Genomic DNA, 12,702 nt, shown 5'->3' on the forward strand with positions numbered 1-12,702 from the left:
TATTTATCTATTTTTGTAGTTCTTTTTGTAACTGCACAATTTGTTTGAGTGTAATTTTTCAGTGATTCTATTGTGCTTCATTGTATTTATTGTGAATGCCCACAAGAAAATGCATCTCAGGGTTGTACTTTGATAATAAAATTTACTTTGAGCTTTGTACCTGATGAAAGACAAAACAAAATCGCATTCCTAATGGCACCAGCAGGGTACTAACTTGAATTATTCACTGATTCAGATGATATAAAGGGAGCAGAATTTAACATAATTAGCCCCCAAAGCTCCAGCATTACCTGTGTGGATGGAAATTTAACTCCCACGGGCCTCTGGGTTCAATTAGCTCTCTTGGCTGCATGAACGGCATTAAAATAGACACCAATTCTCACTGACACAGCCTCTACTCAGGAAAGTTGAGACTTTCCCCCAGCTGAAGACACCACACAAGTAATGATAAAATGGATCGACTTGTCGTTGCCTGGTTACAAAATGCTTTAGCAAATTATTCTGAACTCCCACTTACTGAATCGCTTCTGTTCCACAGAAACCCATCTTCAATGTTTTCAGTGAAACTCTCTTCTAGGGGGCCGCTCATAGATCGTTCACTGTGGGATGCACGCACCTGCCCTCATCTACACACTTGAGGTTGCCAGGACTCGAGGGACTGATTTATGGAGAGAGACTGAACAGACTGGGACTTCACTCATTGCCGAGTGGAAGACCGAGGAGTGATCTTGTAGAGACGTACAAAGTCAAGAGAAGATTAGGAGTGGTGAACGCACGCAGACGTTTTCCCAAGCACTATAGGGTGAGAGGGGAGAGATTTAACAGGAACCTGAAAGCCAGTATTTTCACCCAGAGTATATGGGCTGAGTTGATAGAGGATGGGGTTGAGGCTGGTGTATCAGGAGGGTATACCTGAGGATCTATCCTCCGCCCAACATATCGATGCAATTACAAAGAAGGCAAGGTGGCAGCTATATTTCATTAGGAGTTTGAGGAGACTTGGTATGTCAGCAAAGAGTCTTCCAAATTTCTACAAACGTAGCGTGGAGAGGATTCTGATGGGTTACGTCACCCGTGGTGAGGGGGTGGGTGGCGGGCTACTGCACAGGATCGAAGTAAGCTATGGAGAGTTGTAAACTTAGTCAGCTCCATCATGAGCACCCGCCTCTACAGCGTCCAGGATATCTTCAATGAGCAGTACTTCAAAAAGGCGGCATCCATCATTAAGGACGCCATCACCCAGGACATGCCCTCTTCTCATTGCTACCATCAGGAAAGAGGTACAGGAGCCTGAAGACACACACTCAATGATTCAGGAACAGCTTCTTCCCCTCTGCCATCTGATTTCTGAATGGACATTGAACCCTTGAACACTACCTCACTACTTTTTTATTTCTATTTTTGCACTACTTATTTAACTTTTTAATATACATATGGTATACATATTTTCTGTAATTCACAGTTTTTTTCCCTATATTTATCATGTATTGCTGCTGCCGCAAAATTAACAAATTTCAAGACATGAAACGGGGACACCTCTTTTCCTTTATTAGGGAGAGAGAGAGCCTGTGGTATCTCAAATTACCGGGTGAACGAGTAGTCTTTGGGGTAATGCAAGTCCGTGTCTTTATTGATGCTTTAATGCTCAGTGGGGGGTGCAGATGCTTTTTTTGCTGGGGGGGTGTCGCTTTGCTGTTGTTTGTGCGTGGGAGGGGGGTGTTGGGAGGGGCTTAGGGATTCTAACATTTAACTGTCATTTATTCTTTGAGGTACCACTCTGTTTTCATGGATGTTTGCAAAAAAAAAACTTCAGGATGTATATTGTATACATTTCTCTGACATTAAATGTACCTATTGAACCCTATTGATATTACACCCAATTCAGATATATATCGTACTATAAAGACATTTGGACAGGTACATGGATGGGAAAGGTTTAGAGGAGGAGTTCCCAACCTGGGGTCCACAGACCCCCTGGCTAATGGTAAGGCATAAAAAAGGCTGAGAAGCCCTGGTTTAGAGGGATATCGGCAAATGCAGGAAAACAAGACTAGCTTATATATAGTCCTTGGTTTGCATGGAACAGTAGGACCAAAGGGCCTGTTTCTATGCTGTATGACTCTACTGAACTATGCAGATACCCCTAGTCAACCTGCTCGGATGGGAATTTCCAAGGCAAATCAGCAAGAGTCATAGAGCAGCAGATCACAGAAATAGACACCAGAGAATGGGTTACTGAGAAGAAACCATCAGCACAGGTGCAGAGAAAACGGGCTTAAAGTCAATGAGTCAACTCAAAAGATGACCAATTCTGTAGACCAACTAGTTCTAATGTAGCTTCTGCCAGCACCTCCGAGTGAGGAAGAGCCCCTTAATGATAGCAAGACTCTTTAATACTTTTACCAAGTTAGATACTGTTGTACATCACTTAAACTACTGAAAGTAAAAGAAGCTAGGAGGATCTGCTTCTTTCAAAGAGGTCATGTCCCCCCCCCCCCCCGCCACCCCGTTGTCTATAAGACCATAAGATACAGGAACAGAATTAGGCCATTTGGCCCATCAAGTCTGCTCCACCATTTCATCATGGCTGATCCATTTTCCCTCTCAGCCCCAATCTCCTGCCTTCTCCATGTATCCCTTTATGCCCTGACTATCAACCTCTGCCTTAAATACACCCAATAACCTGGCCTCTACAGCCACCTGTGGGAACAAATTCCACAGATTCACCACTCTCTGACTGAAGAAATTCCTTCTCATCTCCATTCTAAAAGGATGTCCCTCTGTTCTAAGGCCGTGTCCTCCGTGTGTCGTCCCCCCCCCCACCACCACAGGAAACATCCTCTCCACATCCACACTATCAAAGCTTTTCAACATTTAATAGGTTTCAATGAGGTCGCCCCTCATTCTTCTGAATTCCAGTGAGTACAGGCCCAGAGTCATCAAACGCTCCTCATATGACAACCTTTCAATCTGGAATCATTTTCGTGAACCTCCTTTGAACCCTCTCCAATGCTGTCGTCCATTGCTGCCTCACTGATATTTCACACTTAACCCATGCCCCTCAAATCATTACTAACCCGGATTTGCAAGATTATCCAGAAGATTGTTTAGAGGGCGAGAAGACCCATTACACACAATGACACACAAGTGAACCCTTCACTCTCACAATGGAAGGTGACTCTCTTGTGATATCTAACCTTGCAGGACAATGGATTGTGAGGGTCGCTAGCAAACTCAAGAGTAGGAATGAGAGAGACTCTGGCAATTCAAACAAGACTGAAGATTCATTGCATTAACTAGAAGAACTCAGGGGAGCTCAGACAAACTGTATGGAAGCTTGATGGACAGAAATCACTGGCGATACACAGGAACACTCACTCTGCGTTCCTACCCGACAAAGAACCACAACGACCCAGGACTGGCATGCCCTCCCCCCAAATACACTTGGGAATTCCAGAGATTGAAAACCCCGTGCTAATTAAAGTATCCCAAATTGAATAAAAGTGAGAGTTTAACAATCACCATGATCCCAAATGAGACAAAGTGAAAAACCAGACAAACAATTAGACAGAAAAGATGAAGAGTCCAAGGGCAACGCAAACCCACACGGAGACACCGAGAAAATACAGTCCACGTACTAAATGACGAAAGAGAATCCTTTCCTTAAAAACGATCCCTGGTTGTGACACCGATTATGGCAGAATTTCCCAGACAGAAGGCTCTCTTGACACGTTCAGTGAAATGGGCATCCCCAGTGGAGAGGCAGGACTGGCTAAAGACAACGCGGAACAGCAAGGTTTCAGAAAACTTTGGCACACCGCTATTAATGGTTTATTTGCAAAGGGCAGCCTAAGTAATAGTGTCTCAGTGTTTGGCACACACGAGAGCAGTGCAGTATAGGAACAGGCCATTCGGCCCGCAATTTGTGCCTAACCAGCTAAAAAGCAAATTAAAAATGCCCGAACACTAATCCCTCCTACCTACACCATGTCCACATCCCTCCATCTTCCTCACATCCATGTGCCTATCCAAACGTCTCTTAAAAGCCTCTAATGTGTTTGCCTCTACCACCACACCAGGCGTCAACCAGCCTGAGTAAAAAACTTTAACCCTCACACCCCCTTTGAACCTACCCCCTCTCACATTCAATGCACGCCCTCGGGCATTAAACATTTCTATCCTGGGAAACAGATACTCTCTGTCCGCTCTACCTATGCCTCTCATAACCTTGTAAAGCTCTGTCAGATCTCCCCTCACCAGAGAAAACAACCCAGGTTTGTCCAGCCTCCCGTGATAGCACATGCCCTCTAAACCAGGCGGCATCCCGGGAAACCCCTTTCTGCACCCTCTCCAAAGCCTCAACATCCCTCCTACAGTGGGGCGACTAAAACAATGCCAACTTCAGATAAGTTATACAACATAGTAGGCAGTCACGGCTGAAATTGACTTGGTTTGGTTATACTTGACTCGTCACCAGTTAACGCGGTCAGGCGATTCACCGTCCACTCTTCGCCTCTGGGCGCTTGATTCCAACCAACACCTCCACCGTAACTTCTCAGAAGCATTTTTTAAAAAGCACTTCTCGCTGCTGCCATCGGGAAAGAGGTTCAATGTTATTTTGAAGGAACCCCCTCCAACAGGACATGCTCTCTTCTCGCTGCTGTCAGTGAACGGGAGGTACGGGAGCCCTGGGACCCACACCACCAGGTTCAGGAACAGTTATTACCCTACAGCCATCAGGCTCCTGGACCGGCGCGGATAACTTCACCCACCGCGACTCTGAACCGACTCCACAACCTAGATACTCACTTTCAAGGACTCTGCAATTTGTGTTCTCAGTGTTAATTTTTTTTTTTTTAAATGTGCACCCCCACCATCCAGTCCATGCTCCGCTTTCGCTGCTGCCATCGGGAAGGGGGTACAGCAGCCCTGGGTCCCACACCACCGGGTTCAGGAACAGTTACTGCTCTTTAACTGTCAAGCTTCTGAACCGGCGTGGGTAACTTCACTCACCCCCAACACTGAACCGATTCCACAACCTATAGACTCACTTTCAAGAACTCCACAACTCACGTTCTCAGGATAATTTATTTACGTAATTTTTTAATTATTTGTATCTTGCACAGTTGTGTCTTCCTGCGCAGATTGGTTGCTTCTCGGTCGCGTGTAGTTTTGCCAATGATTCTATTGCATTTACTGTGAATGCCCGCTAGAAAATGGATTTCAGGGTAGTATGTGTTGGCATATGCGTACCTTGACAATGAATTTACCGTGAACTTTGAATGGTAGAGATTTTAAAGCACGCCACAGCATGCAATCTGAAGACACGATGGAACAACCGAACTGCTTCGAGCTCATTCCCCCAACGGGAGTACTACTACAGCGGGTACAACGCACACACGCAAACCACTCGCTACAATCTTTCAGCTGATGACTATAACTCCTGTTTATCTTCCGGGAATTAGAACGGGAGGCGATATGAATTGCCTTGGCACCAAGAAAACAGTTACACTGAGGGTACATTAGAAAGGTTCAAACAACCACGGAGCAAGGCGCTTTCTTTTTTGGATTTCGGGTCTGCAACTGAAGCTCCGACCGGCTTACTGCTCTCCCCGCCTCAGTACAGCCGCTATCGGTCACATTCACCAGGTTCCCTGCTGAATTCGCCTAAACAGTACCAACTTCTCCGACTTGCACTTTGAAACACGGTGCGGGCAGAACAGAAACACTCCTGACGTCTGCACACAAGCGCTCAACAAGTGCAAAGCGCGCTGACCTGTTTCCCCAACACCGGAGAGGGGGACGGAAGCGGACTGACAGATAAACTTTTCAATCGCCTCGCCTACTGTTCAAAGACACACCACCTTGCCCCGAAGAACAATTCTTACTTAAATTCACAGTGGCGAGAGGAATACAAAGCTTCCTCCAGAGGGAGGGTCACTAGCGCTAACCAGTCGCCGACCTCTGCGTTTGTACGAATGCAACAGGCGAGGTGCCTTGCACCTGTGAACAGAGCATACCTTCCAGCCTGCCGAGCTGTTGCTGTCGCCTTTATCTTTGAAATAGGGGATATGGAGAACCATCCACTCGTAAATCTGTGACAGCGTCAGCCTCTTGTCAGGAGAGCTCTCGATGGCTTTGGTGATCAGGTCGGCGTATGACAGATTGCCCCACGCATTTCTCCGGGACGATTTCTTTCGGTGGTGACTGATCTCACTGACGCCCAGCACGGACTGGATCGCCGGCACAGCCCTCGCATCTGCCTTGATGTTGGTAACTGCCGCCGCCGCCGTTGCTGCCTCGTTACTCGGGGCGTTTTCCTCTGCTTTGCCCTCGGCTCCTGGGAAGTCTGGTCGAGGGAGCGGCCAGGTGCACGATCTGGGCCGGCTCTGCGGCTCGAAATCCGGGTCGATGTCAACCTGAGGCGCTGCGGCTTCTTCCATGACGGTAGCCAGCAGCGGGAGGGAGAAAATCTGACAACAAATCAAATTACAACAGATGTCACGGTGGAGGATTAAAATATTAAAAGGAGGGGAAACCCCCCCGAGAGGTGGGAGGGGTTAAAGCTGGGGGGGGGGTGTGGGCTACAACTCAGTAGAGGGCTGCCATAGCACACGCAGCACTGCCTCTGCCCCAGCCACCGCTTCTTGCGCCTCCGCTCCGCCGCAACTGCGCCTTGTTGTCCACCGGCGCGTCGCTTCCATGTGTACCCGCTGCGCGCTGAGAAAAGGTTACATCGCGGCTAGCCACCGCCTCATTGGTCGCCCACTGTCACAGCATTCCATCGAGGCGTGGCCCGGCTGGCAGCCGCCGCCATGGGTGCCGCCCACCTCCCTCCGCCATTGGCCGCAGCGGTGCCCGCCCCTAAATACATTAGCGGGGAAATCCCCTTCGCTGACGTCAGCCGCCTCAGCTGTGCTGACAGAAAGGCGCGGAGCTGCTTCGACCCCGGGCGCTGGGGCAGGGAACCATGAATTTCCATATTGTTGGAAAATAAAAAGCAACAGAAGTTCCTGGAAGCACTGAGCAAGGTCAGACAGCATCTGAAAACAACATAAAAGGCAACAGCATCTGTGGGAAGAGAAACACTTAACCTTTTCAGAATGATACAGAAGAGGTGACAAGGTGAGCGTCGGTCCTGTACCAAGTGGGTCTGGGAAATTAATAGAACACAAAGGCATGGCAGATAAACTTGAAAATGTATTTCTGCTTCAGCCCGCTATGTATAGAAGCAACATCTGTGAAATTCGCTGTAAATCTGTGTAACTGAAAAGGGAAGGAGAAACGCAGGCGCTCCGGGCCCTGGCGTTAAGCCTGAGCGGGTGGTGAAATTTTCCAAAATTTCCTAGATGCCATGGGGGTTCCGGAAGACTGCCCGCCTGCACTTTCTCCGGACTGTAACACTTCATTCTGCGTTCTGTTATTGTTTGATTTTTGTACTGTTCAGTGTGCTGTTGTAACGAATCGATCAGCTTGGGCTGTATTGCAAGTCGAGTAGCTCGATCCGCTGGAATTTGATTTAATTTATTATTGCCACATGTACCGAGAAACAGTGAAAAACTTGTCTTGCTAGTTTCCCCAGGAAAGATGGAAATAAAGTTGAAAGAGTACATGAAAAAGAGTCTAGAAAACTTGTTACAAGGCAAGATTGAATAGGTTAGGACTTTATTCCTGGTCGAAGTTGGGGGGGGGGAAGATTTGATAGATGTATATAAAATTATGAGGGGTATAGATAGGGTAAATGCAAGCAGGCTTTTTCCACTTAAGTTCGATGGGACTACAACCAGAGGTCATGGGTTAGGGGTGAAAGGTGAAAAGTTCAAGGGGAACATGAGGGGAAACTTCTTCACTCAGAGGGTGGTGAGGGTGTGGAATGAGCTGCCAGCGTAAGTGGTGCATGCAGGCTCGATTTCAACGTTTAAGAGAAGTTTGGATAGGTAATTGGACGGGAGGCCTATGGAGGGCTATGGTCCCAGTGCAGATTGCTGGGAGGAGGCAGTACAAATGGTTTGGCACGGGCTGGATGGGCTGAACGGCCTGTTACTGCGCTCTACTATTCTATAACTCACTGGCTTACTTAGGGTCGACTCTAATCATGTCCTGCATACTGTTCATACAGATTACCTCCTCATACGGTGCTTTGAGGTAGAACAAGGTTAAAAAGATGTAACATTTCAGAATAAAGGGTAACAGCTACAGAGAAAGTACAGCGCGGGGAACGATAAAAAGCAAGAGCAGAAAGGCGTAGATGTGACGTAAGGACGCACATGCGGCAGTACTAAACCAATTCATCAATTTAATTCCTCTAATCAAGAAGAGAGGCATATGGTGTGGGAAACAGTAACTTTTTTTTGACTTTGATAGTTTTTATTTAAAGAAATATATCATAGAACCATAGAACATTACAGCACAGAAACAGGCCTTTTGGCCCTTCTTGGCTGTGCCGAACCATTTTTCTGCCTAGTCCCTCTGCACTGACCTGCACCTGGCCCATATCCCTCCATACATCTCTCATCCGTGTACCCGTCCAAGTTTTAAGTGTTAAATGTGAGCCCGTATTTACCACTTCATCTGGCAGCTCATTTCACACTCCCACCACTCTGTGTGAAGAAGCAATGTTCCCTTTAAACTTTTCCCTCTTCACCCTTAACCCATGTCCTCTGGTTTTTTTTCTCCCCTGGCCTCAGTGGAAAAAGCCTGCTTGCATTCACTCTATCTATTATCTAAACAAAAGAGATTCTGTAGATTCTGGAAATCCAGAGCAACACACACAAGGTGCTGGAGGAAATCAGCAGGTCGGGCAACATCGATGGAAACAGTCGACGTTTTGGGACGAGACCCTTCTTCAGGACTGGAAAGGAAGGACTGTAGCCAGAATAAAAAGGCAGGGGGAGGGGAAGGAGGATAGATAGAGATTCAAATCTCTTGCTATCTTTTCTTTCAGTTAGTCCTGACGAAGGGTCTCGGCCCGAAACATCGACTGAGCTTCTTCCTATAGATGCTGCCTGGCCTGCTGCGTTCCACCAGTATTTTGTGTGTGTTGACTGAATTTCCAGCACCTGCAGATTTCCTTGTGTTTGCGTAGATTGAAGGTGAAACCGGATGGGCGGGTGCTGCGGAGGGGAGGAAGTGAGAAGCTGGGAGGTGATAGGTGGAAAAGGCAAAAGGCTGGGGAAGATGGAATCTGACGGGAGAGGAGGGTGGGAGGGGCTCAGGAGGGAGGAGGTGGCTAGGTTGAGGAGAAGAGAAGAGGTAATAGGGGAGTTAGAGTGGAGAAAATTACCAGAAGTTGGACAAATCATGGTAATGTTATCAGGTTAGGGACTATCCAGATGGAATATGAGATGTTGTAATTCCTGCAACCTGAGAGTGGCCTCATCAGGACCAATGTTTTCATACACCCGCCCCCCCCACCCCCCCCATCCCATCTCCACCTCACACACCAGTATTTTTTTTGAGAGAGCAGATTCAATTAGCTGGGTGGCCTAATTCTGCTCCTATGTCGTATATTTGGATGGCAGGGTGGAGATACGTCTCTACCAAAGGAGGGGGTGAGGTGCTCCTTCCCTCCACTAGCCTGCAGGTCACCCTTGAGCAAGGTGTAGCACCTGCTTAGCACCCCCCCCCCCCAATCAGGGTCACATGAAACCACGGGAGCAGGTGGTAGATGGTCGTATGAACAGCTGGTGCAGATCACAAGTCCTGGTTATGCGACCACTGACACCAGGCAGACAATCTCTGAAGAGTATTGATAAAGGCTGGGGTCACCCATCTTGTAAAGACACCGCCCAGAAGAAGACACCACTTCTTGGAGAAAAAATTTGCCAAGAACAGTCATGGTCATAGATAGACCATGTGATTGTCCACATCATACAACATGGCTCATAATGATGTAGATGTCTTATGTGAGGACCTGAGATGTGGAGAGATCTGGCTGCCTAAGAGAACGAGGTGCAACTGGTCCCTCTGTGGGTGCAGTGAGAATCTGGGAAACATGAGGGAATGTTATTGCTTACGGAGAGAGGAATTGACCAGAGAAGTACTTCAGCGAAGCCTCAATCCCCCAGTCCACCTTGTTATAACCCTTGTACTTCACTGCACTCTCTCTGTAACCTTCTATTCCATCATGGGCATTAGGCTTCCCAGTGTCAAGGACGTCTTCAAAAGTGATGCCTTAAAAAAGGGAGCATCCATCATTAAGGACTCTCATCACACAGGACGTGCCCTCTTCTCGTTGCTCCCATCAAGGAGGAATCATAGTTATAGAAAAGTACATCGCAGAAACAGGCCCTTCAGCCCATCTAGTCCTTGCCTACTCCCATCGACCTGCAGCGGGACCATATCCCTCCATACCCCCTACCATCCACGTACCTGTCCAAACTTCTGTTAAGCCTCGAAGTCGAGTTTGCAATGCACCACTTGGCAAACCCACATCTAGCTATCCTGCCGGAAGATCGTTCCACACTCTCACCACCCTCTGAGTGAAGAAGTTTCCCCTAAAGCATTTCACCTTTCACAACCCATGACCTCTAGTTGTAGTCCCACCCAACCTCAGTGGAAAAAGCCTGCTTGCATTTCCCCTATCTATACCCCTCATAATTTTGTAAACCTCTATCAAATCTCCCCTCTATCTTCTCCATTCCAAGGACTGAAGTCCTAACCTATTCAATCTTCCAGACCGGGCAAAATCCTTGTGAATTTTCTCTGTACTCTTTCAATCTTGTTGACATCCTTCCTGTAGGTAAGTGACCAAAGCTGCACACAATACTCCAAATTCGGCCTCACCAGTGGTACATTGGTACAAGGAGATACAGGAGCCTGAAGGCCTACATTCAGTGTTTTCGGAACAGATTCTTCTTCTCCACAATCAGGTTTCCAAATGCACAATGAGCCAATCCATGAGTATTACCTCAATATTTTTTTTCTACTTTTTGCTCTCTTTTAGCACTACTTATTTACTTAGTAAAATATATATTTATTAAAACTTACTCTACATTTTATGTATTGCAAAGTACTGCTGCTACAAAACAACAAATTTCACAACATATGCTAGTGATATTAAACCTGATTCTGATATTCTGCACTCAGTTGTAATCTTTAACTATCTGGATATACTTATATATGCAATCATCTGCCTGCAGGACATGCAAAAAAATGCTTTTCACTGTATCTTGGTACATGTGACAATAACAAACCAACAATTTTTTTTGAGTGTGTTGCTTCCTCAAAAAGTTTCTATGGCTATTCTAAACCACTTGAAGCTGAACGCAAAGATAACGTGTTTTGGTAATGCCCCCCCCCCTTCACCATTCCCCACCTCCTTTTGTCTCTCTCACCCTATCTCCTTGTCTGCCCATTGCCTCCCTCTAGTGCTCCTCCCCCACTTTTCTCCCTTCCATGGTCTTCTGTCCTCTCCTATTAGATTCCCCCTTCTCCAGCCCTGTAACTCTTTCACCAATCAACTTCCCAGCACTTTACTTCATCCCTCCCTTTTCAGGTTTCACCCGTCACCTTGTGTTTGTCTCTCCCCTTTTAAATCTACTCCTCGGCTTTTTCTCTCCAATCCTGTCAAAGGGTCTCGGGTCGAAACATCGACTGTACTATTTTCCATCGATGCCATCTGGCTTGCTGAGTTCCTCCAGCATTTTGTGTGTATTGCTTGGATTTCCAGCATCTACAGATTTTCTTTTGTTTATAATGTCAGGCTACCTTTCTCACGCAGGAATTTGGAGAAATAAGAAAATAACTTTTATTGAATATAATGGGTTTAATTGCATAACCGTACTGATACCTTGCATTAGTTCAACTAAGCTAAAAAAGTTTTGTTGATGATTTTCATTTGTGCTCAGTATCTGAAGCTTCTCGCTTGCATGTCCAACAATAATCAGCCAGCATTGATGGGTTCCAGTTGCCCTGATACCGTTTCTCCATGACCGCAATGTCCTGCTGAAACCTCTCACTGTGCTCGTCACTGACAGCACCAAGATTTATAGGGAAGTCTAACTGCGAATGCAAAAAACAAATCTTTAGCACTTTATGGTTTCTGTGTGCTTGAAGCATGTTGTCAACCAGGTGCATATAGTTTGACTAAGAGTGGTCCGGTGGATCACTCTTAGTCTGACCTCTACCCTTTGACCTGTTTGGCATGGGTGACCCTACCAAGAGCCAAAGCATAAAGCCCCGATTCCAGCCAACATAGCTCTCTGGGTCATTGAGGCACGCAAGCCTCCAAATCCTACGACAAGATTGTGGTCCTCTTGGAGGATTCTGACTTCTACTTCTTTCCTTCCCAATCCCAATGAAGGTTCTCAGTCAAAACATTAACTGTATAGACCCCTCCGTAGATGCTGTCTGACCTGCTGAGGTCCTCCAGCATTTTTGCTCTGCATTGCCAGGATCTGCAGAATGTCTTGTCTTTTTAATTTTATTGAAACATCATGGACAGGATGTTCCCTCTGGTGGATGAATCTACAGGTAAGGGTAAGTGAGGGGACGTCACACGATGATGTAGATCGAGTCGTGGAAATCCAGCTCTCCCGTAAAAAACTAATAAATTAATGTTTAAGTTTAGAAAAGTTAGTAAACATTTTCTAAAAACTACGTCTAAACTACTCAGGATTTTCCTTAGATATGCCTCCTAAACAGACGCAGAAGAAAACTACTACTTTGAAGACAGTACAAGCTGGGCCGGCCACCATGAAG

At 46.6% G+C, this 12,702-nt stretch overlaps 1 protein-coding gene and 1 long non-coding RNA gene across 3 annotated transcripts in view; one reads left to right on the top strand and one right to left on the bottom strand.

The window, feature by feature from the left end:
• Positions 1–6,452, bottom strand: part of LOC140715863 (forkhead box protein O3-like) — a 230,394-nt gene extending 223,942 nt beyond the window's left edge. The window contains exon 1 of the mRNA XM_073028339.1: positions 6,021–6,452. Within this exon, the coding sequence (XP_072884440.1) occupies positions 6,021–6,443 (423 nt within the window). The 5' untranslated portion in view covers positions 6,444–6,452. The remainder of the gene's footprint in view (positions 1–6,020) is intronic.
• A 285-nt stretch (positions 6,453–6,737) lies between these two features.
• LOC140715864 (uncharacterized) overlaps positions 6,738–12,702 on the top strand; it is a 35,952-nt gene continuing 29,987 nt past the window's right edge. For both annotated transcript variants that reach the window (XR_012096197.1, XR_012096196.1), the window contains exon 1: positions 6,738–7,125. This is a non-coding gene — a long non-coding RNA (uncharacterized lncRNA). The remainder of the gene's footprint in view (positions 7,126–12,702) is intronic.

Source organism: Hemitrygon akajei, chromosome 24 (assembly GCF_048418815.1).
Source record: "Hemitrygon akajei chromosome 24, sHemAka1.3, whole genome shotgun sequence".
Lineage (NCBI taxonomy): Eukaryota > Metazoa > Chordata > Chondrichthyes > Myliobatiformes > Dasyatidae > Hemitrygon > Hemitrygon akajei.